Source organism: Pipistrellus hanaki (assembly GCF_964339955.1).
Source record: "Pipistrellus hanaki genome assembly, chromosome: 7".
In the NCBI taxonomy this organism is placed as follows: Eukaryota; Metazoa; Chordata; class Mammalia; order Chiroptera; family Vespertilionidae; genus Pipistrellus; species Pipistrellus hanaki.
Window position 1 is genome coordinate 2,158,528 of NC_140509.1, and position 25,891 is coordinate 2,184,418.

Consider the following 25,891-nt stretch of genomic DNA (forward strand, 5'->3'; position numbering starts at 1 on the left):
ATTTCTTCCACCAGAGTATCTAAAATATATAAAAGGCTAAGTGTCCATCTGTCCATGGACAATTGCTATGAGCCAGACCTGCTAGGGCTGCAGTGGAGTGCTGTCTTGTGTACTGAGGTTGAGAGTTTGATTCCTGGTCAAGGCACATACCGAGCTGTAGGCTCACTCTCCAGTCAGGAGCACGTGGGGCAGCCGGTCAGTATTGCTCACAGGGAAGTTGGCCGCCCTCTCCCGTCCTCTGGGTGTGTGGGGGGGGCGGGCGGGCAGTGGGGCACATGTAATACCTTAAGAAAAAAATTCCAAGAGAATTAAAAAAGGATGACGGCCCGGCTGGTATGGCTCTGTAGGTAGAACTGAAGGGCCATGGGCTCCTTTTCCAGTTGAGAGCTTGTCCCTGGGTTGCAGGTTCAGTTCCCAGCCTGGTCGGGGGATGTGCAGGAGGGAACCAGTTGGTGTCCCTCTCGCAGCAATGTCGTCCCCCCCATTCCACACGAAAAGTCAGGAAAAAGTGCTCCTTAGGTGACAACAACCCGCGGGGAGTGGGGAGGGATGAGGGCATGCACAGCGGGTAGGGGAGGCTGGGGGAAGGTCAGTGGGGGAAAAGAGATACATGTAATACTTTAAACAATAAAAGATAAAATAAATATGATGGAAGGGTAAATCCTAGGTTGGAGTGACAGCCAGGATAGGACTGTTTTAGGAACACACGAGGCATTTTAGGGGTCTTGTCAGTGCTGCCAGGGAACGGGAGAGCCCTGTGGCCGGGAAGAGTCAAAGGGGGCGGGAGTGGGGGCTGCGGCTGTGGCCAGGGCCGGAGCTCTGCTGCCCCAGGGCAGAGGCTCCTGTCTCAGCAGCGGCAGCTGCAGTCCGCTGTGCCACTGGGAAGGGGGCGGGCTGAGCACCCCCTGGAGGCAAGGGAAGGGACCTGACGTGGCGTGATGAGGCACCTCAGAGGAAGGGAGGTGGAAGCCAGGGCTGGAGCAGGCGAAGCAGCGAACCAGAGGAGTGGGGAGAAGAGCCTGCCCTCAGGGATGCACCAGGGTGGGTGGCACTGGAGCCTGTAGAATGTTCCCAACCAGTGTCACCTGATGCATTCATAAGTAACAAATGAGAACAAGCTGGAGCCGTGGCTGGTGTGCTCAGGTGGTTGGGTGTCATCCTGTGCAGCAAAAGGTTGCCAGTTCAATTCCCAGTCAGGCACATGCCCAGGTTGCAGCTTGAAACCTGGTGGGGGCATGCAGGATTCTTTCTCATAGTTGATGCTTCTTTTACTTTTCATTTTTGATGCTTTTTATAAATATGTTTTTTAATTGATTTTACAGGAAGGAAGAGAAAGGCATAGTGTTAGAAATATCATTTAGAGAGAGAAATTCAATATGCTATCTCCTGCATGCTACAACCAAGGTACATGCTCTTGACCAGAATCGAACTCAGGATGCTTCAGTCTGTGGGTTGATGCTCTAGCCACTGAGCCAAACCGGTTAGGGCCATTGATGTTTCTATCTCTCCCTCTCCCTTCTTCTCTGAAATCAATATATACATATGAAAGCAGGAAAGAACTTGATTTAGTCAGAAGACATGGCTTGAGCTTAGAGTGTGAGTTAGGCCAGGACACATGCTCAGAGCCTTAGGAACCTAGCCAGCGAGTGGGGATGTGGTCCGAGAAGCAATGGAAGCCGCTGGCAGTGCTTGGCCGGGCGCCAATCGATCTGGTTTCATCTGAACGGAACTGCTCTGGCCGCTGTGGGGCACTGTGTGTGGGGGGCCCGGATGGGGGAGGAGAGGCCAGACGTGACACACTGCCTTGGAAGAAGATACTCTTCCTCTAAGAAAATGTAGGCTCGGATATTTTCAGGGGAAGAGAATGGGAAACGGCTCACCTCATGAGTTTTGGTGTCAGAGAATCAGGAAGAGTTAGGGAGTGCCCTACCCAGTTTGTGTCAGTGGGTAGAACATCAACCTGTGGGCCGAAGGGTCCAGTCAATGGCACATACCTCAGTTGCATGTAGGAGGCAACCATTCCATGTTTCTCTCACACTGATATTTCTCTCACTCTAAATATCAGTGGGAAAATATTCTCGGATAAGGACTAAAAGAAAGTTAGGGGTAGACACAGCTGATCCTCACAGCCAATTGGCCTGGAGGTCAATTCCTCTCAGTGATACCAACAATCAAGACTTAACTACAACAAGACTGTACACACAGTCCACAAAAGGGGGCACCAAGAGTGTCCACCTCAGATAACTGGGAGGCTGACCCACTGAACCATATAGGACACCTTAGGACACAAAGTCACCCTATCAACTCAGGGAAGCTGCAAAAATGCCGAGATAAGGAAACAGATCACAAACGAAAGAACTGGAGGACAAAAAGTGACTGGATATAGAGTTCAAAACCACGCTTATAAGGTGTTTTGTTTTTTTGTTTTTTTTTGTTTTTAAAAAGAAGGGGTCATGATCAAATTTTTTTTTTTTTTTTAATATATTATTGATTTTTCACAGAGAGGAAGAGAGAGGGATAGAGTTAGAAACATCGATGAGAGAGAATCATCGACCAGCTGCCTCTTGCACACCCCCTACCGGGGATGTGCCCGCAACCAAGGTACATGCCCTTGCCCGGAATCAAACCTGGGACCTTTCAGTCCGCAGGCCGACGCTCTATCCACTGAGCCAAACCGGTCCTGGCACCACGCTTATAAGGTTTTTCAAGAATTTCCTAGAAAGGGCTGATAAAATAAACGAGACCTATGAGGATATGATAAGGGATCAACTAGAAATAAAAAGGGATCCACTAGAAATAAAGAATACATTGTCTGAAATAAATATTATACAGAGTCCTAAAAACAGAATGGAAGATAGCAATAATCAAGTCAAAGATTTGGAACATAAAGAGCCAGAGGATACTCCTCCACAGAAGCAAGAAGACAAGAAAATCCAGAAAGTTGAAGATAGTGTAAGAAACCTCTGGGACAACTTCAAACCAACATCAGAATTATTGGGGTCCAAGAAGAAGAGAGAGCAAGATACCGAAAACATACTGAAAGAAATAGTGACAGAAAACTTCCCCCACCTGGTGAAAGAATTAGACTTACAAGTCCAGGAAGCACACAGAACTCCAAACAAAAGGAATCCAAAGAGGATCACACCAAGACACATCATAATTAAAATTCCAAGAGCAAAGGATGAAGAATATTAAAAGCAGCAAGAGAAAAGCAGGTAGTTACCTATAAAGGAGCACCCATACACTGTCAACTGATTTCTCACCAGAAATCATGCAGGCCAGATGGGAATGGCAAGAAATATTCAAGGTGATGAATAGCAAAAACCTACAGCCAAAAATACTCTACCCAGCAAAGCTATAACTCAGAATCAAAGGCCAGATAAAGAGCTTCACTAATAAAAAACTAAAGGAGTTCATCACCAACAAACCAGAATTATATGAATTGCTGAAGGGGGTTCTCTAGGAAGAGGAAGAAAATAAAGATAAAAATTATGAATAACAAATACGTAACTATCAGCAAGTGAATCTAAAAACCAAGGAAATTAAAAAAAAATCTTATGAACAATATTAACTGGTGAAAATAATAGATTCAGAGGTATGGAAGGGGAGTGAACTGACGATTCTTGGGGAAAAGGGGTGAGGGGGATGTGGAAAGAGACTGAACATAAACTGTGCACCTATGGATGAAGACAATGGGGGGTGGGGAAAGGGCAGAGGGTGGGGTGGGAACCTGGTGGAGGGGAGCAATGGAGGGGGAAAAATTTGTAATATGAACAATAAAGATTTATTTTTTAAAAAAAATAAAAGCAAGAGAAAAACAGTTACCTACAAGGGAGCACTCTTATGATTGCCAGCTGATTTCTCAAAAGAAACTATGCAGGCCAGACGGGAATGGCAAGAAATGTAATGCTGATAACTCAGAATTGGAGATGGAAGGGTTGAGAGGCATCAGAAGTTGAATAGGACTTGGGGGGTGGGAAGCAGAAAGGAACAGAAAAACCTAGAGGGGAGAGGAGTGCCTGCAGGGCTTGATGGGTCCATGGGTTTGGTGAAATGGATGAGACATTCCGCCTCTCCCTGCCCCCATTACTTTTCAGTATTTTTAGAAAGTGTGAAAGGGGCCGAAACCGGTTTGGCTCAGTGGTAGAGCGTCCGTCCGCAGACTGAAAGGTCCCAGGTTCGATTCCAGTCGGGCATGTACCTTGGTTGTGGGCACATCCCCAGTAGGGGGTGTGCAAGAGGCAGCTGGTCGATGTTTCTCATTGACGTTCTAGCTATCTCCCTTCCTTTTTGTAAAAAATCAATAAAATATATTTTTTTAAAAAGTGTGACAGTGAAGGGGAGAGGAGAGATAAACATTGATGTGAAAGAGACACATCCACTGGTTATTTCCCACACACGCCCTGACCAGGCCCGGGGATCGAACCTGCAACCCTTAACTGGCAATCAAATCCACAGCCCATGGGCTAACACTGGCCAGGGCAGGAAAATCTTTTGTGGAGAATTTGAAAGGAAAATGACGGACTCATCTTTAAATAACAACGGAAAAACTTGAAGCTCTCTTTAAAGGCCTATTGCAGTAGACACAAGGAGGTGAGAGACAGGCACGTGGAGCCAGAAGGAAAGAAAATCAAGTTAAAGTGTGCCCCGTAGATTGACATGCTCTTTGCTTTTTCACTTGAAGGTGTTCACCTTTAGATTAAGTCCTCCTCCCAGGTCCCCCCCTGAGTGCAGAGAACAACAGTAGGCTGCCTGCTTGAGCGTCACTCCTGAGACTGGGCAAGGGAGGGAAAAGGCCCACTGGCCTCGCAGGATGTGAATGAGGCCTGTGACAGTGGCCGATCTTGAAAATAACAGCCAAGAACCTTGTAAGGCAGTGACTTCCTTTTCCAGATGAGCAACACCAGGAGCTCAGGAATACAGAACGTCGGGATCTACCCTAGATCTCCTGAGGTGAAAGATTTGCTGCCCCCTCCACTTTTATTTTTCATGTTTTTAAAATTTTATTTTAGAGAGGGAGAGAAACATCAGTTCGCTGCCCCCATGCATCCTGGGATTGAACCCACAACCTAGGTATATGCCCTGACTGGGAATCCATGGGATGACACTCAGCTAAGCCAGGGCTCCAATCTCTCTCTCTCTCTCTCTCTCTCTCTCCCTCCCTCTCTCTCTCTCTCTCTCTCTCTCTCTCTCTATATATATATATATATATATATATATATATATATATATATATCTGAAATCAATTAATATATATTATATTAATTATATTAATTATATAATATATATTATAATAATATATATATTAATTGATTTTTTTACAGAGAGGAAGAGAGAGGGATAGAGTTAGAAACATCGATGAGAGAGAATCATTGATCAGCTGCCCCTTGCACCCCCCCTCCACTGGGGATGTGCCCGCAAGCAAGGTACATGCCTTTGTCCGGAATTGAACCTGGGACCTTTCAGTCCGCAGGCCGATGCTCTATCCACTGAGCCAAACCAGTTTTGGCTCCAATCTCTTTTATCAGGCCCTTCAGACCTTCTGGTGAACAAACACTAAAAGGTTGAAATCCACTCTCTTCTCTCCCAATGTAATATTCCCCTAATTTCTAGTTCCATTAGCATATTTAGCCCAGCCAGCATGGTAAAGTGGGTTAAGGAGTTCATAGGTTATGGTTCACTTCCCCGTTGGATGGTCAGGGCACGTGCCTGGGCCGTGGGCTTGTTCCCCAGTAGGGGGAGAATGTAAGCGGCAGCCAATCAAGGACTCTCATCGATGTTTCTCTCTGAAATCAATAAAAATATATTTAAAAAAATAGCAGATTTAAGTAACTTCCTACTCCCTAGTTAATTCTATCCCTCTATATTCTGGTCTCCAAAACCTCCTGTGCTCCCAGGAATCTTATTCCATCACCTAAGGCCAGTGGTCGGCAAACCGTGGATCGAGAGCCACATGCGGCTCTTTAGACCCTTGAGTGTGGCTCTTCCACAAAATATTGCACACGTATAGTGAGATTGAATCTTCGTGGCCCCTACGCAGAAGTCGGTTTTCGGCCTGGGCGAGTCTATTTTTAAAAAAATACATATTTTATTTAATTTTTAAAATATATATATATTTTATTGATATTTTACAGAGAGGGAGAGAGAGCTAGAAACGTCGATGAGAGAGAAACATCGACCAGCTGCCTCTTGCACACCCCCTACTGGGGATGTGCCTGCAACCAAGGTACATGCCCTTGACCAGAATCGAACCCGGGACCTTTCATTCCGCAGGCCGAGGCTCTATCCACTGAGCCAAACCGGTTTCAGCTGGGTGAGTCTATTTTGAAGAAGTGGTTCTAATGCCCAGCCACACTCAAGAGGCCAAAGAGCCGTGGTTTGCTGACTTGGGCCTTGATTTCACACCTCCCCTCAATGAGTAAGCTGGGTCTGAGATCTCCCTCACAGCAGGCCCTTTTCTCCAGCTCCGCACTCGTTCCTTTCTCCCCTGTACTGTTCTCAAAACACCGCTCATGGATCTCTCCTGCAGCCACTCCTGCTCCTCCTCCCGTCCCCTGCACTCCCTCGGAGCACCCCACCGCTGGCAGCACCAGGCTGTCTGGCCGCGCTGCCTTCTCCAGGATGCTGGTCCTGGGCTCTGCTATGCAGGGCGCGTCACATCAGCATCCTCGCTGCATCAACTGTGACTTGGAGAACTTGCTAGCTCCTCAGGTCTGAAAACAAGACTCCTACAAGCTGGTAATGGCTGGGTCTTTGTTTTGTTTTTAAAAGTAAAAAATATATTTTATTGACTTTTTTTACAGAGAGGAAGAGAGAGGGATAGTTAGAAACACCCCCCCACTGGGGATGTGCCTGCAACAAAGGTAACATGGTCGTGACTGGAATCGAACCCAGGACCTTTCAGTCCGAAGGCCGACACTCTATCCACTGAGCCAAACTGGTTTCGGCTGGGTTTTGTTTTTAAGGAGTCCAAACACACCAGGGGTTAAATAAGCTGCTTCTCTCTCCACTGTTTATTATTAATGTACAAAATATACAAAACCAAAAGAAAAAATACTCCTCAAATCCATCGTGGCTCTAACCCAAGACCTTGCACAAAACCCAATCAATCCACTGTTTTCATAGAAAACAACTGATACGGGGCGGTGGAAGAAAGGGCTGCGTAAGGGCCAGAGCTGTCGAATGCGCCCAGGACGCGCCCGATGGGGACTCCGAGGTGGCCTCACTCCAAAGTTCCAGGTGGGGGCAGGAAGCGTGCCAACTCCCAAGCGGTGCATGTAGTGTGCCCATCAGGCCGGCGTGCTGGCTTCATTCAGTTCATGCACAGCTCGTCTCCCCGAAGTGTCTGCTTCCAGCATGAGCTGTGTGCAGGGCAGACTGCCGGCGCCCCGATGCTGCCGCCACCGGGTTCCCAGAAGGCTGCTCGTCTGCCCTCGGTGGGAAGGGCTCAGCGTGTCCAGCGGAGTGCAGGGAGCCCTGTGTAGTGGGGTGTCCAGTGTCCCTTCCCAGCCCCCACCCCGAGGAACGGTGGTCTTGGCTGGGACGGTTGGAGGGCGGCTGATCCCACACGAGCTCCGTGCCGGGAGCACTGCACAGGCGTGCCCTCAGCGTCGGCGGGCACACCGGGAAGGAGCTCGGGCTCCAGGGCAGTCTCCTCAGAAAGCGAAGCCGGCCGAGCTGCCTCCGCAGACGGGGCAGAGCGGCCGCGCCCCCGCCGGGATCACAAGCCCCAGGACAGCGTGGGGCGGAGGCGGCGGCTCCTCCTCAGCTGGGGAAGGGACACACGGGCCTCACAGAAGCCATAACAGTGTGGGGGCAGGCAGGGTCCTCAGGGCAGGGGGGGCCCATTGACCCCCGGGTGGTAGAAGGCACAGCTGTCCTCATAGCGGCAGTTGCCCTTCATCATAAAGTGTCGGCAGACGGGGCGGTTGGACATGTCTGAAAGAGAGGGTGGATGGTTAGGGAGGCGATGCTGGGTCACCCCCCTCCCTCCTCCAGGGCCTTTCCGAGAGCCTGGGGGAGGGGCCGGCTGGGGGAGGAACAGCACACCTGCTGGGACAGTACAATCAGCACCCTGAGGGGCAGGCCGTACTCACCTCCTCCGTGGCTGTGGCCTCCATCGTGCCCTCGGTGGCCCCCGCCTCCGTGGCCAGGGCCATTATGGCCCCGGTGCTCGTGAGGAGGTGGTCCTCGATGGTCATGGCCTCGGTGACCGGGGACATCATGAGGCCGGTGGCCATGGGGTCCCCCATGTCCAGGACCTTCATGGGGGCGATGCCCGCCATTTCCACCCATGCTCCCACCAGGACCTTCATGAGGACGATGGCCAGTGCCACTGCCCATGCCCCCGCCAGGGCCTTCGTGGGGACGGTGTCCTCCACCCATGCCCCCCCCGGGGCCCCCTCGTCCGTTTGGGGGTCCTCCAGAGCGACCTCCTCTGGCCCCTCGAAATGGAGGAGGAGGGGGAGGAGGCTCATTGCCCCCTCGACCACCACGGCCTCTGTGGTGTGGCCCAGGCCCAGGCCCAGGCCCAGGCCCGCCCCGCATCGGGCCGCCCCGCATGGGGTCAGCAGGGCCATCCCAGAAGGGATCACCACCCCGGGGAGGGGGGGGTGGGCCTAGCAGACGTGGACCCACTGGCCCCCCAGGGCCTCCAGGGCCTCCATGGGGACCTGTTAGGAAAAAAAGGGAGACCAAGTTACACTCAAGAGACTGCTCCCTCTCACCCTAAACCGCCTCCCCCTCCTGGTCAATCCCACACTATTACCAGACCACAGGTTGGCAGGTAAGCCCATTATTCCAACACCCCAGTCCCCGCCTACCTGGCATCGGTCCCCCTGGGCCCGGGGGGAAGTGCTGCATTCCCTTGGGGACCCCAGGGCCTCCTTGTGGGAAACCATTGGCCATCGGGCCGGGGCCTAAGAGGCCATGTGGTACTGTTAATGAAGAAAGTGTCAAAGAGTCAGCAAGACGCTTCTAGAAGAGTGATATCCTTCTCCCTTAAGCGTGCCCCACGGATCTTTGAAGACCCAGCTGGCAGAGTATAATCTCCATCCCACCCCCAGGTCTGGCCACTGCCTGGCAATCCCCCTGCATCCCCAGCCCTGGCTGCCATGACCTTACCCAGCATCTGCTTGATCTTGTCTGAGTAGTCTGGTTGCTTCAGCAGCTCCTCTGAGGGGTGACTATTTGGGCTACCCTAGAGAGCAACAGTCCTCATCAGCAGAGAAAGGGCGAGCCCCGAGGAGGGATGCAGGAAGAGGAGGCCTGGGGTAAGGGCAGGGGCAGAACCGAGGACAAGGCTCATACCATGATAGAGGTGAGGATCTCCTGGACATTGATGCCTCCTCCTCCGGGGCCCTGGGGACTCTTCCCAGCACCCATGCTCCCCATGAGATTGGCCAGCACAGGAGGCAGCTTGGAGCCACCTGCCCCATCAGGTGAGCCACCGGCCTCCCCAGGCTCCAGGATCTCAACATATGGAGTCTCATCCATAGAACATTCCTGAAAGAACAGAGCAGTGAGGACAACCACAGAATGAAGGAGAGTCACGCACGAGAGCTGCATCAGCGTCCATCGCAGCCCCGTCAGCCACTTCACACTCACCTCGTCCAAGGGGATGAGCTTCGGGGGCACAGGCTCGTAGGGCTCAGGGTCTGGCTCGTGAGGGCTAGCACAGGGGCGGGGGAGGCACAAAAAAGAATGATGGTCAGATCACTGACCCAGCCCTCGAATGTCTTCCTAGCCTCCACCCTCTCCAGGATCCCCCGGCGGCGGCCCTTGGCTCACCTTTCCTTGTTCAGGAAGAGCTCCTGGAGGATTCCCTTCTCCCGCTCGGCCTGGATGTGCCGCTCCTGGCTGTTGCTTCCAGGGGTGACGAGCGGTGAGGGCAGAACCAGGGGCCGGGGGCACACCCACGGCACCTTCTCCTCCATGTTGTCATGGCTCAGACGCCGGGCCGTCTCAAATGCATGTCTGTCTGACAGTATCTCTCGCTTAGCAGCCTCGCCAAAGTCCTTGATCTTATTCACATTCACTGTTGGCAAGAAGAAAGAAAAGTAAGCACCACCAGCGGTTTTAAACGCTCCGTACCCGCCTATCAGATAGAAACCTGGACTTCTAACCTCGTTCAGTTTCATCCAGTTCAAAATAGAAGTATTCCCTCAGCTTGCCCTCCTCAGGCCACGTCACCGTCTTCCTCTTCCTGCCTTTCCGCGTCAGCCGGCCGGCATCGCCAGGACTCTCCACTGGTTTTGTATCCAGAGCGCCTGGCTCCAAAGAGGCTGTACGCAGGAGAGGTTTCAGACACAGGTCCTTCCCCTGGGGACCCCCCGCCTGGCCGCCTCTGTACTGACCTGCATCCAGGAGCTCTGGAACCTCCACAGGGGGCACTGGGGTCCCTGGACGGTCTGTGTCCATCGCCTCAGGAGGTGCTGGCTCTGGGGAAGAAGGTTTGGCTGTGCTTGGCTCTGTGCTTGCTTTCCCTTCAAATGGGCTTGGCTATTGTGAAAGGAGAAGAAGTTAATGAGCTGACAGAAAAACCAAGGTCAAGGCAAGGCAGTTAGGGCAGGGTCCGGGGCAGGATCCCTCAACAGTTCATATAAACGAGGCTCCATGTCAAACACCGCCCACTGTCACAGTCGGCATCGGAGACAAACTCCTCTTGCCCTCCTCAACGCTGAGCTGCTGGGCCCTTCTTCTTCTTCTTTTTTTTTTTATGTTTTGATTGATTTTAGAGAGAAACATCAATCAGCCTCCCGCACACCCACCCTCACAGGGCCCACACCAAGGGCATGTTCCCTGACCAGGAATCGAACCAGCCACCACTGGGTGTATGGGACTACGAACTGAGCCACACTGGCCAGGGCTCTGGGCCCTTCCTTTGACTTTACCTTCACACCCCGCCACACCTACCACCCAAGGCCCATACCTTGGCAGCTGTAGGTGACAGCACCTTCTTCTTCTTCTTAATTTTGATGCCTGGGACAGGGGCTGAGTTGAGCGCATCCAGGAAGCCAAGGCCCTCCATAGCTATAAAAGGAAGCACCTCCTTCATAACCTATTTTCTTTTTTTTTCTTCTTTTTTAAAATATATTTTATTGATTTTTTACAGAGCGGAAAGGAGAGAGAGCGCTAGAAATGTTGATGAGAGAGAAACATCGACCAGCTGCCTCCTGCACACCCCCCACCGGGGATGTGCCCGCAACCAACACACATGCCCCTGACCGGAATCGAACCTGGGACCTTTCAGTCCACAGACCAAAGCTCTACCACTGAGCCAAACCGGTTTCGGCCCTATTTTCTTTTTTTATTTTTAACGTATTTATTTTTTAAATAGATTTTTATTGATTTTTTTACGGAGAGGAAGGAAGGATAGAGAGCTAGAAACGTCATGAGAGAGAAACATCGACCAGCTGCCTCTTGTACACCTTCTGGGGTTGTGCCTGCAACCAAGGTACATGCCCTTGACCAGACTTGAACCCGGGACCTTTCAGTCCGCAGGCCGAACGGGTTTCGGCTATAATCCTATTTCTATAGAACCAGTCTTGGCAGAAAAATGGCTCAGTGCAGACCCTGCCTCAACCTGGGACACAGTAAGCTCAAGGTGAACAGGGAGCATATGGACAGGAAATTCCTGACATTATTCTCTATTTTAAATATATATATATATATCTTTATTACTCTTTTCAGATAGGAAAGAGAGATGGAAACATCAATGATGAGAGAGAATCACTGATCAGCTGCCTCCTGCACGCCCCACACTGGGAATTGAACCACGACCTTCTGCTTCATAGGTTGATGCTCAACCACTGAGCCAAGCCAGCTGGGCTGTTATCTTCCTATAGAGGCCCGAGGGGGGTAGGGGTGTCCCTCAGCCCAGCCTGCATCCTCTCAAATCTTGGACCTTTGAGAGATGTCAGACTGCCTGCCCATTTAGATCCAATCCCACCTGGCTCCCAACCGCTCGCCTGCCTGCCTGCCAATTGCCCCTAACAACTCCCCTGCCAGCCTGATCAACGCCTAGCTGCTCCCCTGATGGCCAAATTGCCCCCAACTGTCCTCCCCTGCAGGCCTGGTCTCCCCTTCAACTGCCCTCCCCTGCTGCCATCTTGTGTCCACATGTGGGTGGTCATCTTTGACCACATGGGGGGCAGCCATCTTGTTGTGCCAGGTTGATGGTCAATTTGCATATTACCGCTTTCTTATATAGGATTAAAGGCAGGCAAGCCATGGTTTTCGATATGAACTAGAGTTCCGGCACCTGACAAAGCCAGCCCTAAGGACATGACAGATCACCCTGCCAGCTGGGAGTGTCCCTAACCAGTCAGTGAAGAGCCCACCTCCCACCTCATCTCAGGTTACTCCTAAGTAACACTATGAAACAAGCTTCAGAGGTGAAAAAACTAAAGGACACCAAGAAGTCAAAGGGAAATGGAGGAGAACATTAGAGAGAAGGACCCCTCCCCCGCCCCCATACACCCCATGAAGAGTTTGCCTGACTCACGCTGGGGCGGGATGATCTTCACTTTGATCTCTTTGGTGGCATTGGGTGTGGTGTTGAGTGGCTTGTACTTCTTCTCTGCATGGGGCGCAGGGTCTCCTGGGGCAGCTGCGGAGCTGTTAGGAGAAGAGCTGTCAAAAACACGGCCCTTCTTTCTTGTGGCCTCAGACCCAGCCCACTCAGAAGTTCAGCACAGAGTCCCTACCTCTGACGCTTGAGGGGAATAGGCTTAAGGTTGTATTTGTCAGAAACCATCACTGCACTGGCGTTCTTCTTCACAGGCACCAAAGACGGGGTCTCCAGCTCTAATCCTGGGGAAGAGACAGGGGGTGGGGTTGAATTCACACCCACCTTCTTGACTTTTTTTGTTAAAGATTTTTAATTGATTTTTAGAGAGAGAGTAAGGGAGAGGAAAAGAGAGAAACATCAATGTGAGAGCAAAACATTGATGCTGTTCCCTCCTGGGGATCCAGCCCACAGCCTGGGCATGTGCCCGGACCGGGAATGAAGCCAGTGACCTTTTGGTGCACAGGACAATATCCAACCAAGCCACACTGGCCAGGGCGCCTTCCTGACTTTTCCTCTCGGTTATTTGGCCTTGAGTAATCCTGAGCTTCCCCCGATAGTCTTTTTACATATCACAATCCAGCAATTCCACCATAGGCCCTGGGCGTGCACATGCCCACAGAGCCTCCCCCGGGCCTGCCAGCAGCCTCACCAGTGGAGCGGAACTTGGCGTGACTGGGTGCTGTGGTTCGCAGAGACTTAGGCTTCTCCTTCTTCTTCTCGGGGGCTTCCTCAGCCCGGGGCTCAGCCTTCACCTCGGTCAAAGGTCGATCAGGGGGGGTGGCCCGGCCCTTTCCCTCTTCTTTTCGCTTTTTCTTATCTTTCTCTGTGGTGGAAATACAAAGTAGAAAAAGATTTTATTGAGATAAAGAGAAAGACTGCCCGTAGCCTCGAAGCAGGCTGAAGGCACTGGAAGATAAATCAGTATGGGGACAAAGGGCCTGGGAGCTCACCAGCAGGCTGGGCACTGCTCTGGGAGCGGATGACAGCCATCCAGTCGCTGACGAGGACGGAGGCCAACTTCCGGAGCTCTGAGGGGACAAAAAGAGAAAAAGCATAAATAACATAAATAACAGAAAATAGAGATGTTTGAACATTTATTACAGAACACATTATAAAAACTGCTTCACTGCTTCATATATACGGGGTGGGTTTATAGTTGTGAGTCCATGAAACAGTTTCCTCTTTATTTTTATTTTATTTTTTTAAAATAACATTTTATTGATTGTTTACAGAGAGGAAGGGAGAAGGATAGAGAGTTAGAAACATCGATGAGAAAGAATCATCGATCAGCTGCCTCTTGCACAGCCTCCACTGGGGATGTGCCTGCAACCAAGGTACGTGCCCTTGATCGGAATTGAAACTGGGACCTTTCAGTCTGCAGGCCGATGCTCTATCCACTGAGCCAAATCGGTTTCAGCACATTGTTACTTTTTAAAATATATTTTTATTGATTACAGAGAGGAAGGGAGACGAGGGAAATACTGATGTGAGATTATAACATCGACTCACACCACATAAAAGCATAGAGATCAGTCACAAAATTAGAAAGGCAGAATGAACCAAATATCTATGCTCTCCCCTTTCTGTTAAAAGAGAAACTAGCTCTAGCAGTTTGGCACAGTGGATAAAGAGTTGGCCCTTGTACTGAAGGGTGGCAGGTTCGATTCCAGTCAAGGGCACATACCTCAGTTGCAGGCTCAATCCCCAGCCCTGGTCAGAGAGTGTGTAGGAGGCAACCAATTGATGTCTCTCTCTCACATCGATATTTCTCCTTTCCACTTTCTAAAAAAAGATCAATGGAAAAAATATCCTCAAGTGAGGATTAAAAAAATACCAGAAACTAAAATCATGAGAAAGATAGCAGAGTTCAAGATGTGAAGGATCTACTAGCTTCTAAAATGAACAGCATTATTCTGTGTTGTCCTAAAGGCAAATGATACAAAGGAAGCTAACTTAGATTCATTTTACAAAAGACTTTCTAGGCAATCTTTTTAGAAAATCAATTAAGTATGTCAAGGATGAAAAAAGAGCTGAAAAACAGACCAATTTAGAGTTGTGGTTTATTTAAAGAAAAAAGAGGTCAGAGAATTTAAAAAAATAAAATTCGTTTGTTGCTCTTTCTTTTTGTAGTCAGCAAATAACATCTCTTATCTATGGCATCTCTCTTCCTGACATTTCCACTTTCAGACTCATATAATGAGCTTGTCATATTAAAATTAAAACTTAACTTTTCAAAATAGTCACAAACTGGCAATTTCTGTACCTAAGGAAAGATGAATCCCAATGTATCTATCCCCAATGCCATAAAACCTTTTCAGAGCAATTGATAGTATGGTCCAGTGAGACTCCAAAGAAAGTATAATAATTAAATCTATATTCAAAGAAGGCAGAAAAATTGAGCCAGCCAGAAAACAGGAACAATATATCTGATAAAGAAGGAACAACAGATGTGCAATGACTTAATGGGCTTTCTGGGATATATATTATGCTATAAATTATTATTACTACAGATTAGAGGCCTGGTGTGTGAAATTCATGCACTCGAGGGGGAGTGGGGGGGGGAAGGACTCCTCAGCCTGGCCTGCACCCTCTCGCTGTCCGGGATCCCTCAGGGGATGTCTGATTGCCGGCTTAGGTCCTAGACCAGCAGTTGGACATCCTTAGCACTGCCATGGAGGCGGGAGAGGCTCCCACCCAGCTCAGGGCTTCTGGCTGAGCAGTGCTCCCCGTGGGAGAGCACTAGCCACCAGGGGGCCACTCCTGCATTGAGCGTCTGCTCCCAGGTGGCCAGTGTGCATCACATCGACTGGTTGTTCTGCCGTTCGGTCAATTTGCATATTAGCCTTTTATTATATAGGATACTCTGAGATGTCACAAAGATATTGAAGTGCTTGGATCTAAAAGGACCTAAAAACTGGGAATTAATACAACTACAAGAATTGAAAGGTAGAGGCCCTGACCAGCCTGGGTCAGTTGGTTGAGCATAGAAAAGTTACCAGCTCGATTATGGGTCAGAGCACATGCCTGTGCTATGGGCTAGATCCCCAGTAGGGGGTGTGCAATAGGCAACTGATCAATGTTTATCACTCTCTCCTTTCCTCTCTCTCTCTAGTTAATAAAAACTTATTTTTAAAAGAAGAGAGCCCAGCCAGCATGGCTCCATGGTTGACCATTGACCTATGAACCAGGAAGTCATGGTTCAATTTCCGTCAGGGCAATATCTACCCAGCCCCGGCCCCACCCCCAGCCTTCAACACACTATTGTCTGTATCCCTGACCTGCCCGAACTGTACATATCCTCCTATATAATAAAAGGCTAATGCACAATTTGCCCCCTCAACTGGGAGTTCGACCAGAGAGCACAATCAGCCAACTGCCCTGCAGTCCCACCTCCTGGCCAGCCCTGCCCCCGCCCCCTGATTACCCCCAAGGCTGAACTATCTGGCCTGGGTGCACCAAGAATTCTTAAGAATCAGCTTCTAGCCGAAACCAGTTTGGCTCAGTGGATAGAGCGTTGGTCTGTGGACTGAAAGGTCCCGGATTCGATTCCGGTCAAGGGCATGTACATTGGTTGCAGGCACATCCCCAGTAGGGGGTGTGCAGGAGGCAGCTGGTCGATGTTTCTCTCTCATTGATGTTTCTAGCTCTCTATCCCTCTCCCTTCCTCTCTGCGGAAAATCAATAAAATATATTTTTTAAAAAAAGAAAAAAGAATCAGCTTCCAGCCCTGGCCGGGTAGCTCAATTGGTTAGAGCATCATCCTGGTACACCAAGGTTGCTGGTTCTATCCCTAGTCAGGACACAATGAATGCATAAATAAGTGAAACAACAGAACAATATTTTTCTCTCTGTCTTTAAAATAAATAAATAAATAAATAAATAAATAAAAAGAATCAGCTCTGGTTAAAGCATGGTACCTTATCTTATCCTCAATAGTAGAGAAATGAACAAATCCCATTCGAAATTGAGATCAGGAGACAGGGGACAGGTTAGAGGAACTGAATTTTCAAAAGACAGAGGAAAGCAACAGGAAGTACGAAGAGTAAGGAAGGAAGGGTATTAAGTATAAGTAATGGAGGAAGGCCCAGAGAGGAAGAACTTGCTCCTACCTTCATCCTCACTTGACTTGCTCAGTTGCTTCACCAGTTTGGCTGTGTTGTTCTGTGGGAGACGGGGAACAGCAGAAAGATAAATGCCAGGACAGTAAGGCCACTCAGAGCTCACAAGCCCCCAAACTCACTCCCCATCTCCTTACAGCCCCTTAACAGTGACTATGTGGAGACAGTCTAATGTAAAATCCCTTGTGGAAAAGAAAAAAAATCTTTGTGGGGCCCTAGCTGGTTTGGCTCAGTAGATAGAGCAGTCAGCCTGCGGGACAAAAGAGTCCCAGGTATATTCCGGTCAAGGGCATGTATCTTGGTTGCAGGCTCTACCCTGGCCCAGGCCTAGGTCAGGTGCATGCAGGAGGCAACCAATCCATGTGTTTCTCTCACACTGATATTTCTCTGTATTCCATTGTCTCTAAAAATCAATAGAAAAATATCCTCAGGCGAGGATTAACAAAAAAAAAAAAAAAAAAAAAAAAACCCACAACAAAAACACCCCAAAACCACAAAAACTTTGTGGGCATAGTTTATTTTTAAAAAATATATATTTTATTGATTTTTTTACAGAGAGGAAGAGAAAGGGATAGAGAGTTAGAAACATTGATGAGAGAGAATCATTGATCAGCTGCCTCTTGCACACCCCCTTACTGGGGATGTGCCCGCAACCAAGGTACATGCCCTTGACCGGAATCGAACCTGGGACCTTTCAGTCCGCAGGCCAACGCTCTATCCACTGAGCCAAACCGGTCTCGGCTGTGGGCATAGTTTAATCCTTAAAATAATCCAGTTAGGTAGATACAATTATTCCCATTTTATAGATGAAAAAGACTGAGGCTCAGAAATATGGAGTGCCCTGCCAAAACCGATTTGGCTCAGTGGATAGTGTCGGTTTGCAGACTAAAAGGTCCCAGGTTCGATTTTGGGCAGGGGCATGTACATTGTTTGCTGGCACATCCCCAGTAGGTCAATGTTTCTCTCTCATCGACGTTTCTAGCTCTCTATCCCTCTCTCTTCCTCTCTGTGGAAAATCAATGAAAAAAAATTTTTTTTTAAATTAAGAAGAAAAAGAAATATGAAGTGTCCCTAGGACACCTACTGAAGGAGATAAATTTGAACCAAGTCTACCAATTCCTATTTTTCCTACCATTTCCCCTCACAGGCCCAAGGATCACAGTCTCCTCAGAGTCAGTGTAAGTTTCTCATGTCAGGCTCAACCAAAGAAGCGGCACTGAGGTAGGAAAGACGGAAGGTACCTGCTTGAGATGGTCCACGGTGAGTGGTAGGTGCTGTAAGGTCAACAGAATTTGCTGCAACAGGGGAATGTTGTTGGTTGTCTTTGAATATGTCAGCCAATTGTTAAGAAGCTTGTAGCCACCAACATCAATAAACCTGCAGGCAGGTGGGAGGAGAAGCTGATGCCCTTCCTGGACTTCGGAAGGACCACATCCCACACTCCTCGTTCCCCACCAACAACCCAGGAACCCCATCGCAGTCACCCAGATCCCCACTTACTTGACCAATACTTCTGATGACTGGGTCTGCAGGAGAATGTTCAAGTACGTGCACCGACTCACCATCTTCCGTGCCTCCTTCATCAGGCTGTAGGAGAGGGACAGGTTAGGAACCGGCAGCCACAGAGCGCCTCTTCTTCCCTCAGCAGAGCCTCTAGCCCGAGAGCACCTGCACATCCCTGGTCACTTGGGACTTTGCTAGGGGGAAGGTCACATGGCCTCTAGGTGGATGGGATGGATCCACAGTGAAATGAAGATCCACGGGAGGATGGAAGAGAACTTGATGTGGGTGGGTGGAGGCGTGGAGATGACCATTGCTGCTCCCCTAACACACAGGCTACATCGATTCTGCTCACAGGTAAAGCGTCCCAACCACCAACACCCAGCCTTTACTCCAGGATGGGCTTAGCCATTTGCCCACCCTGGGAAACTTAGGATCCCTGAAGGAAATGACAGTTTGGGGATGTGAAACATGACCAACCCAAAACAGCACCAAGACTCCCTTGTGACTGTAGATATCCAAATATCTAACTCCATTATAGTCAGGAACCAAGGGATCACCTTTCCCTAGCACTTATTCTAAAATTACTGGGTTTCAATCCCACTTTCCCTTTCCTCTCCAGAACACCTAGCCTGTCTGCCTTATTATAACACACAATATCCTCCACCCGCAGCACATGGAAATAGGACTCACCTGAAGATCTTGGAAATCCCGTCCGCACTCCTGACTTCCCCATCTCGGTTAAGGAAGCTGTCCAGGCCCTTGAGAAGCTCTTTGGGGTCGATGGGACCTGAACCCATGGTCCAAGTTCCTAAGATGAGAGGACAAAACAAACCAACAGAATGAGCAGGGGGCAAGGACACTGCCAGTGTACCCTCTAAAAATCCCATTTATACATTTAACAAAACAAATTATTCAATTTATGTTCAACTACACTCATCCTTTTCAAGAAAAGAAAACTCAAGAGAGACAGACCATTGGCAGCACTGAGCACACAGCCTGGCAAGTTAAGCATGGCTACATGACTAAAGGGAAGACAATTTAGCGGCAGGAGTGGGCAGCACAGCCCTCTCGCCTCCAGGTACAGCCTTCCTAGGACAGCTGAACTCCAATAGATAGCACAGAGCTAACGTTCACACTCCTCTAACAAAACGCTCAATTCTCAGAGGTATTTTTTACTTATTAAGTCCTGGCTCTCTTTCTTTGCTGGTAAACCTGGTTTGAAAACAAACAAAACTGTGACTTGGTAATAACTGGGCCAATCTTGGGTGTTGGGCTAAATGTCTGCTAAGAGTAGCTGATTCTTTATCTTAGTCCAAAAGTGGCAGAATATGTGCTGCTTGCACCAGTCAGCAATCTTGGGTAAAACGATAGGTGACAGAGGAGAAACAAAACTTGAAAACAGGATCTTCCCCCAGGGGACATGTGGGGAGCTCCCAGAAATGGAGACAAATGGATACAAAAGAAATCAAGCAGGTCCTCCTAAGTCTTAAGTAGAATGTCACTTGTTAACAAACTGCACAGGTTTTTATGGTTCAGAGAGCAAGGTTTGTGGTTTCAATAGCGAAGATGCAAATCTGACCCCCTATTTCTAACCACCTTAAAATCTTATCATTATTCAAGATCTCTAAGAAAGGCCTGAAATTAGAAACCATGGAGCCAAAAAGAATAAAGGTAGAAGCTGGGAAACGCCATTACATTTTAAGTAGCTAGTTTAGACCAGATTAGAAGAGGAATTAAACTGCTGATGAGGGACAGAGAATTGTGAAGCAATTTCTAGGCTAGAAACCAAGTTCCAGAGAGGAAGTTGAGAATCAATATGGTTCTGATTGGTATTTTTATCCACAAAGCCTCGAAACACCTCTCAAAACAGAAAAAAAGGAAAGCCATCTCAGTAATAATTGCATTTGGGAAATGAACACGGGGGCAGGAAGACGGCAAGGAGAAACCCACCTCAGGCAGAGTGCTTCTAGAACAGTTAACAGGCAAGGGCCCTGCAGAAGGGTGGGAAATCAAGGTTTTACAAAGCTAACTATATTTTGTGCAGAAAGAGAAGTTTTCTTATAATGTAATTTGCAGACTTATTAGTTGGCAGACAAAAAAACAAACACAACAATCTTAACCTTTAAGTCCTTCCAACAAAAAGGCCACTAAATTTTGAAATGCATAGGCCCTAACAACCTAGGTAAGAAAAGGCAGAAGCAGAGAGGAGGTCACAAACTGGTTCTTGAGGTCACAAACTGTGGGCTGGAGAGGAGGGAGGTAAATAATGCGGGAGCAAATTTGGGCTAATTGTGCTGTGACTGCCACCTGCCCTCCACGGGCCAGTGGAACCTGAAGTCAGAGGAAAACATCACTGAAGTAGCTAACCAGGCCAAACCGCTGAGCCATGTGATTCTTAGACAAACAGGGATAGAGGGATTTTTCCACGTAGTAACATACTGTAAGATACTTGCCCTATAAAGATATATAGATACAATAAAGGGAAATATAAAACAGATTTCCCATCTATTGGAGACTGAAAAGACAATGAACAAACCTAAACATATTATCAGCAACCAAGATAAATACAATTTGACAAAAACCATTCAATTAAACTAACATCACTTCAAACCAGTCCTTCCTGAATACAGCTGATCCCACTTATTTGAGTCAAACCCAGAGGTGAATATATCTCACCATGATCCAATTCATTCAGAATAGAACTCCCTTGCCCTAGCTGGTCTGGCTCAGTGGATAGAGCGTGGGCCTGTGAAGTGAAAGGTCCTAGGTTCAATTCCGGTCAAGGGCACATGCCTTGGTTGTGGGCTCAATCCCCAGTGGGGCATTTACAGGAGGCAGCCCATCAATGATTCTCTCTCATCATAGATGTTTCTCTCTCTTTCCCTTCTCTGAAATCAACAAAAATATATTTAAAAAAATACAGAACTCCCTTTTACATATTCAATTATCAGTTAAGCCAATTGACCTGTTACTCTACTTCCTTCAGGAACTATAAACAAATTATCCTGAGCTAAAATGATCTTTCACATAAGAGAGCTGGAGACAAAAGAGATCAATTAGTACAGCGCTAAATTCTACCTATGCCTTCTGTTGGAATGGGATCCAGTAATTTTCCCATTCCCATTCATAAAAAGCAAGAATAGTCAAGAGAAGCTAGGAGGCAAAGAGGAGGAAATGTTAAATATTCACTTTTCCATTATTATCCTCTATTGTATTTGGAAATACAATAAATTAAATCTTGTATCACAAGCACCCGTGTTATGATTAAAAGGTGAGTTTTCTCATTAACTTTCCTACAGGAAGATCAGCTTTCACTCGTTTAATATTTAGGATCCTGTGTCTGGCAACCCAATTTCCCTCTTTTGAAGTCAGTAAAATTTGAGATAAGTCCAAGGTATTCAAGTGGAAAGGAATAAAGAGCCTACATTCTTGGCACAGGCCTCCAGCAGAAAAGGCAATTAGCTGATCAGGGGAGAAGCGGTGACCAAGTGCCATACATTACCTAGTCACATGAAGACTGCACTGGAAGCTTGATTTCTGGAACCAGAAATAATCCAGCACCGGATCTACTTTAATTTCCTTGAAGGCAGTACAAAAAAGTGGCGGGGGCCCTGGACCATCTCCACCAGGTCCTCTGTGGGGCTTTCCTCACGGAGGAACTACAGGCTGAGACCGCCACACTGATACAAGCACTGGTGAGATTTCTAGTGTCTTACCAGAGATAGTTTGAAAGTAGGGACACCACAACTCCTGCCTCCAAAATGAAATATACTTGCGGGTTATTTTATTACATAGGGCGGAAAGTATTTAACTTGGCTGAAGTTATGCCATTCCTATCACCAAAACAGAACTTGATTGGCTCAGGACAAAAATTCTATACAACTCCTTTTAAAAATAATGACAATACTCTCTCTAGCAAAGAAAGGCCTTTACCTTAACTTAAAGGCTTGAGCATTTCTGGAAATGAAAATAATTTGTGCTTAATCCTTTACATTCCCTTTCCTTTCTTCGGTGTTTGAGGCCTTGCAGCATGACTCAACAGTGGCATGAATTAGGTCTCTGGCGATTCCGATGTTGTTTCTTTCTTCTAAGTAGTAAGCCCCTGTCCCTCACTCATTTTGAAAACCTGGCACATGAGCTCACCAGAAGCTTATTCATAAAAGCACCACCCCTACCCCATCCCCATCCCCACAGGAAAGGATTCCAGAACAGAACTCTGGCCACAATCTACAAGGATCAGGTGCTCTGGAAAAATTTGGCTCTAGAGGACTTTGCTTCCCATCTCCCGTGTTAGTAGTAAGATTTTATTAATCTCCTGCTCACTAGAGATCAGGAGCCCCAAGGGGCAAATGTTCAGCTCCCAAGGAAAGTATGCTGCAGAGGCATATGGCAAACTGCTTAAAAGATTAAAAACTTAAAAAAAAACAACTTGTGGTCAATAGACATGTCCCTCCCATCCAATCCATAATAATATGAGAATTCACACTAGTAGAAAATTAGCCCTGACGTTTCACCCAAGTCACCATGGCAGTAGTACAAAAAGACTTTCCAGTTCTGCCTAGAACCATGATTCAATGTAGGACTTTAAAAAAGTACAAGTATATGGAGAGACTGATAAAGATTTGACTTTGAAAAAGTAGAAGGGACGGGACATCAATTACCAACCTGAGAGGGCCTGGTCTTTCAATATGCACCAACTGCTATAGTTGAAAATGAAGACAGTAATCTCCCATTGTTAAGGAATTTTACAAAGTAGGGAAAGAAACTCAAAAAAGGTGGCTCTTGGGATAAAAGAAACGAAGCTGTGAAATGTAATACCAGAAAGGTTTGCTTACCAGAAACCGAGGCTTGAATCCCCCTGCCTTGAGTTTACAACTGCCGCCTCCTTTCCTAAGATTCACTTCTCATCCCAGTACCATGTACAGGAGCTAAGCAACAGGGAACCTGATACAGCACTGAACAGTTTAGCCCCAAACGGAGTGGGAATAAGAGAAGAAATTCCTAAAATACCTTTCTCCCCCCATTCTCATTATACAAAGCAACATAACACAGGAGGCCCAAGGACAGGTTCCTGAGCAGAAATGACATCTGTCATTAGGCCCCATTTGTCTCGTTAATTTCACAAGCCCTTGTCTGCCTCCAGTATGCATGTCCCCCCAAGCTCACACTCCCTCAAAGGCTCTGTCTTATAATTTTCCCACCCCTGGCAACTTAGGTGAGGAATACTTCCAAGCAGTAGTGATGAGTAAAAGGTGAAAAGGCCAGGCTGTCATTGTTAAAAAACTAGAGCTGCCCAAGGAAATGAACAGCTTGAAGACCTAATTTCTTTGTTTTTCCTTTTCAAATAACAGCTTTAAAATATTCTAAAGGTCTTTTCTTGGCTACTTGCACTGGGAGGCCAGAAGGCATGAGCTCAGGGGTGGGGTTTCCAGAGGGAGGAGAGGAAGCAAGATTACATCACCTTTCAAGGACGCTCCTCCCCCAGACCAAGTTTCTAGGGCGGCCCTAGGCTCTGGATTGCAAACCCGGAGAAAAACAAACAGGGAGGGACGCCATCTTGTAATGGAGAAAATTTAAAAGGCCACTCCTGCTCTGCCGGTAGTTACATTAAAAAACGCTTTCTGGGGAGGGGTGGGGGGTGAAAAAAAATAATAAATCTACCCCAATCCCCCATCCTGAAGTCTTTAACCTATTTTGAGTAAGAGCGTTGTGAAAGTAAAAGCAATTATAATATTAACAATTTATGCGGGGAAGAATTGAATTTGCAATTGAGGTTTAACCTACCATCGACCACCCCCATCCTCCAAACAAAAGGAAGCGGAGGGACTTGGAACCCCCCCCCCCCCCCTCCTTAACAAATAGGGTTGAGGTAGGACCAAAATGGGAGACAACCTGCAACACTGCTTGTAAGACAAAAGGACAAGGAAAGTCGCCATATTGAAGCAGGGAAGGAAAAAAAAAATCCTTTAACGACACAAATCTTCTAGAAAGCTAGCATTCAAGCGCACTAAATGGCTTTAAAAATACTCCTGAATTCCACATTTCCCAACCTTTCCACCCTCTATACCCACCAATAGTATCAAGTTAAAATGTTAATCTTTTGCTTTTAAATAACTTATGCAATCTCCAACAATTACAAGACATTTACTTTTAACTATCTTGTATGTACTGGCACTAAGATTATATTTTGTCCTGAAATAAGTGTCTTGCAATCTTTATTTCTAGATTGCCACCTATTTTAACCACAAATATACCCCAAGCATATTACATTAAATTGAGAGGATTCAACAATCAAGTCATAGCCAGCTAATATTTCTGTGCCCATCTCCTTACCCTGCAATCTTTATGTACAGATTGCTTATTAATCTGGCAAATTGAAAGGCGCCCTGCTCGTCTCACACACAAAGAAGTGGGCCTCCGGAGCCACAAGACCCACCATCTTTTGTATGTGAGCTCATTAACCCTTTTGAAGACTGCTGCTCAAGCGAGGAAGGTAACCGTCCTCCTTATAAAAAGCAAACTTAGCGCTCTGGCAGTCTGGCAATTGGCTGGATTACCAAGGGTTAACCATCAAATCCTCCCTTGCTGGCCTCCCTCCGCGCTCCTGGCCTGCGGCGGGGCAGGGCAGAGGCAGGTGGCGGAGAGAACGACTTAGAACCAAAGGCCCTTTCAGTGGAGATGAAGGGACCGGCTCGGTCCTTCCTCCAGTTCGCTACTTTGTTCTATGGTCTCATTTCTTCCTCTCATTATTTTTGGTTTCACCAAGGGAAACGTTGATTTCTCGTTGCAAGGCTCGTTTTTCAAAAATCGACACTTACTATCCAATTTTTTTGCGACGTCAGCACCTCGGGCTCAGGGGGAAGGGGGTTAAAATTTTGGAGAAAAAAAATAAAACCACCAACCAGAACCCAAAACTCTATTTGGGGGGGCTCATTGGATCAAAAAGTCTCTTAAAAAAAACAAAGGCCAACTCAGCAGTCATCCCCCCCCCACCCAACTCCATTTAGGGAGGGGGGGTCGTAAAAAAAAGTTCTGAGTTGATTAAAAAATAGATAAGCGCTGGACAAGTGGACTTGGGTGGGTTTGGAAGGGAGGGTGGTTGATTATTTTTGAAGTTATGTGGTGACGGTCCTTCGGCCACAGATTTCAAGTCCCAGGCAGCGTGGGCTGGCGGGGCGGGCAAAGATGGTGGGAAAGGGCGGAAGACACAAGTGGTTGGGCTGGTGGCTGCTGTTTCCCTTTCCCCCCGCTCAGGATCCTTTCAAGGGCTTAGATGTTGATGCGGCTCGTTTCAGTTTTCCTGGTGGCCGGCCTGTCTTTCTCCGAGAAAATTCAAACCTGGGATAGAAAGAACACAAGGGGAGGAAGATGTCATCAGTTCGGGCTGCTTTTTAAACACACCCCAGGCGACCGCTTTTGCCGTCTCAAACACCTCCGCGTCCAGTCCGGAAGCTTATAGAAGCCGTGACTCTCAAATAAATCCATGCCAAGTCCGCTTCCCAGGCCAACGCTCTAGTAAAAATCTTAACCCCCAACCGACAAAACACAAGAACTTACCTCTAAACGAACCCCAGAATGGCGGCTGTCCGCGCGGGCGGAGCCTTTTATACTCGGACACCACCCAATGCGCCCAAATGTGTTAGTGCGTTTCCCTTGTCGCGAGACATTGTGCGCGAGGCGTAAATTCATTGGTTAACCC

General features: G+C 47.9%; 1 protein-coding gene across 1 annotated transcript; it reads right to left on the reverse strand.

The window, feature by feature from the left end:
* Window positions 1-6,985: 6,985 nt before the first annotated feature.
* Window positions 6,986-25,856, reverse strand: PPP1R10 (protein phosphatase 1 regulatory subunit 10). Its single transcript, XM_084890972.1, has 20 exons — window positions 25,750-25,856; window positions 25,011-25,530; window positions 18,883-19,000; window positions 18,190-18,276; window positions 17,931-18,066; window positions 16,681-16,732; window positions 13,522-13,599; window positions 13,221-13,394; window positions 12,708-12,813; window positions 12,506-12,618; window positions 10,931-11,031; window positions 10,356-10,500; window positions 10,125-10,283; window positions 9,790-10,036; window positions 9,607-9,670; window positions 9,310-9,504; window positions 9,124-9,199; window positions 8,823-8,936; window positions 8,097-8,672; window positions 6,986-7,938 (listed from the first exon to the last, which is right to left on the reverse strand). Exons 3-20 carry the CDS (start codon window positions 18,987-18,989, stop codon window positions 7,829-7,831), a joined length of 2,640 nt encoding a protein of 879 aa, XP_084747098.1. The 5' UTR covers window positions 18,990-19,000; window positions 25,011-25,530; window positions 25,750-25,856; the 3' UTR covers window positions 6,986-7,828.
* Between the last annotated feature and the right edge of the window lie 35 nt (window positions 25,857-25,891).

Coding starts and splice junctions, on each gene's coding strand:
- PPP1R10 (XM_084890972.1), bottom strand. CDS start 18,989: ATGGGTTCAGGTCCCATCGACCCCAAAGAGCTTCTCAAGGGCCTGGAC. Junction 11,032..12,505: donor GAAGATCATCCCGCCCCAGC/GTGAGTCAGGCA, acceptor TTCCTTTTATAG/CTATGGAGGGCCTTGGCTTC. Junction 10,501..10,930: donor TGTCACCTACAGCTGCCAAG/GTATGGGCCTTG, acceptor CTTTCACAATAG/CCAAGCCCATTTGAAGGGAA.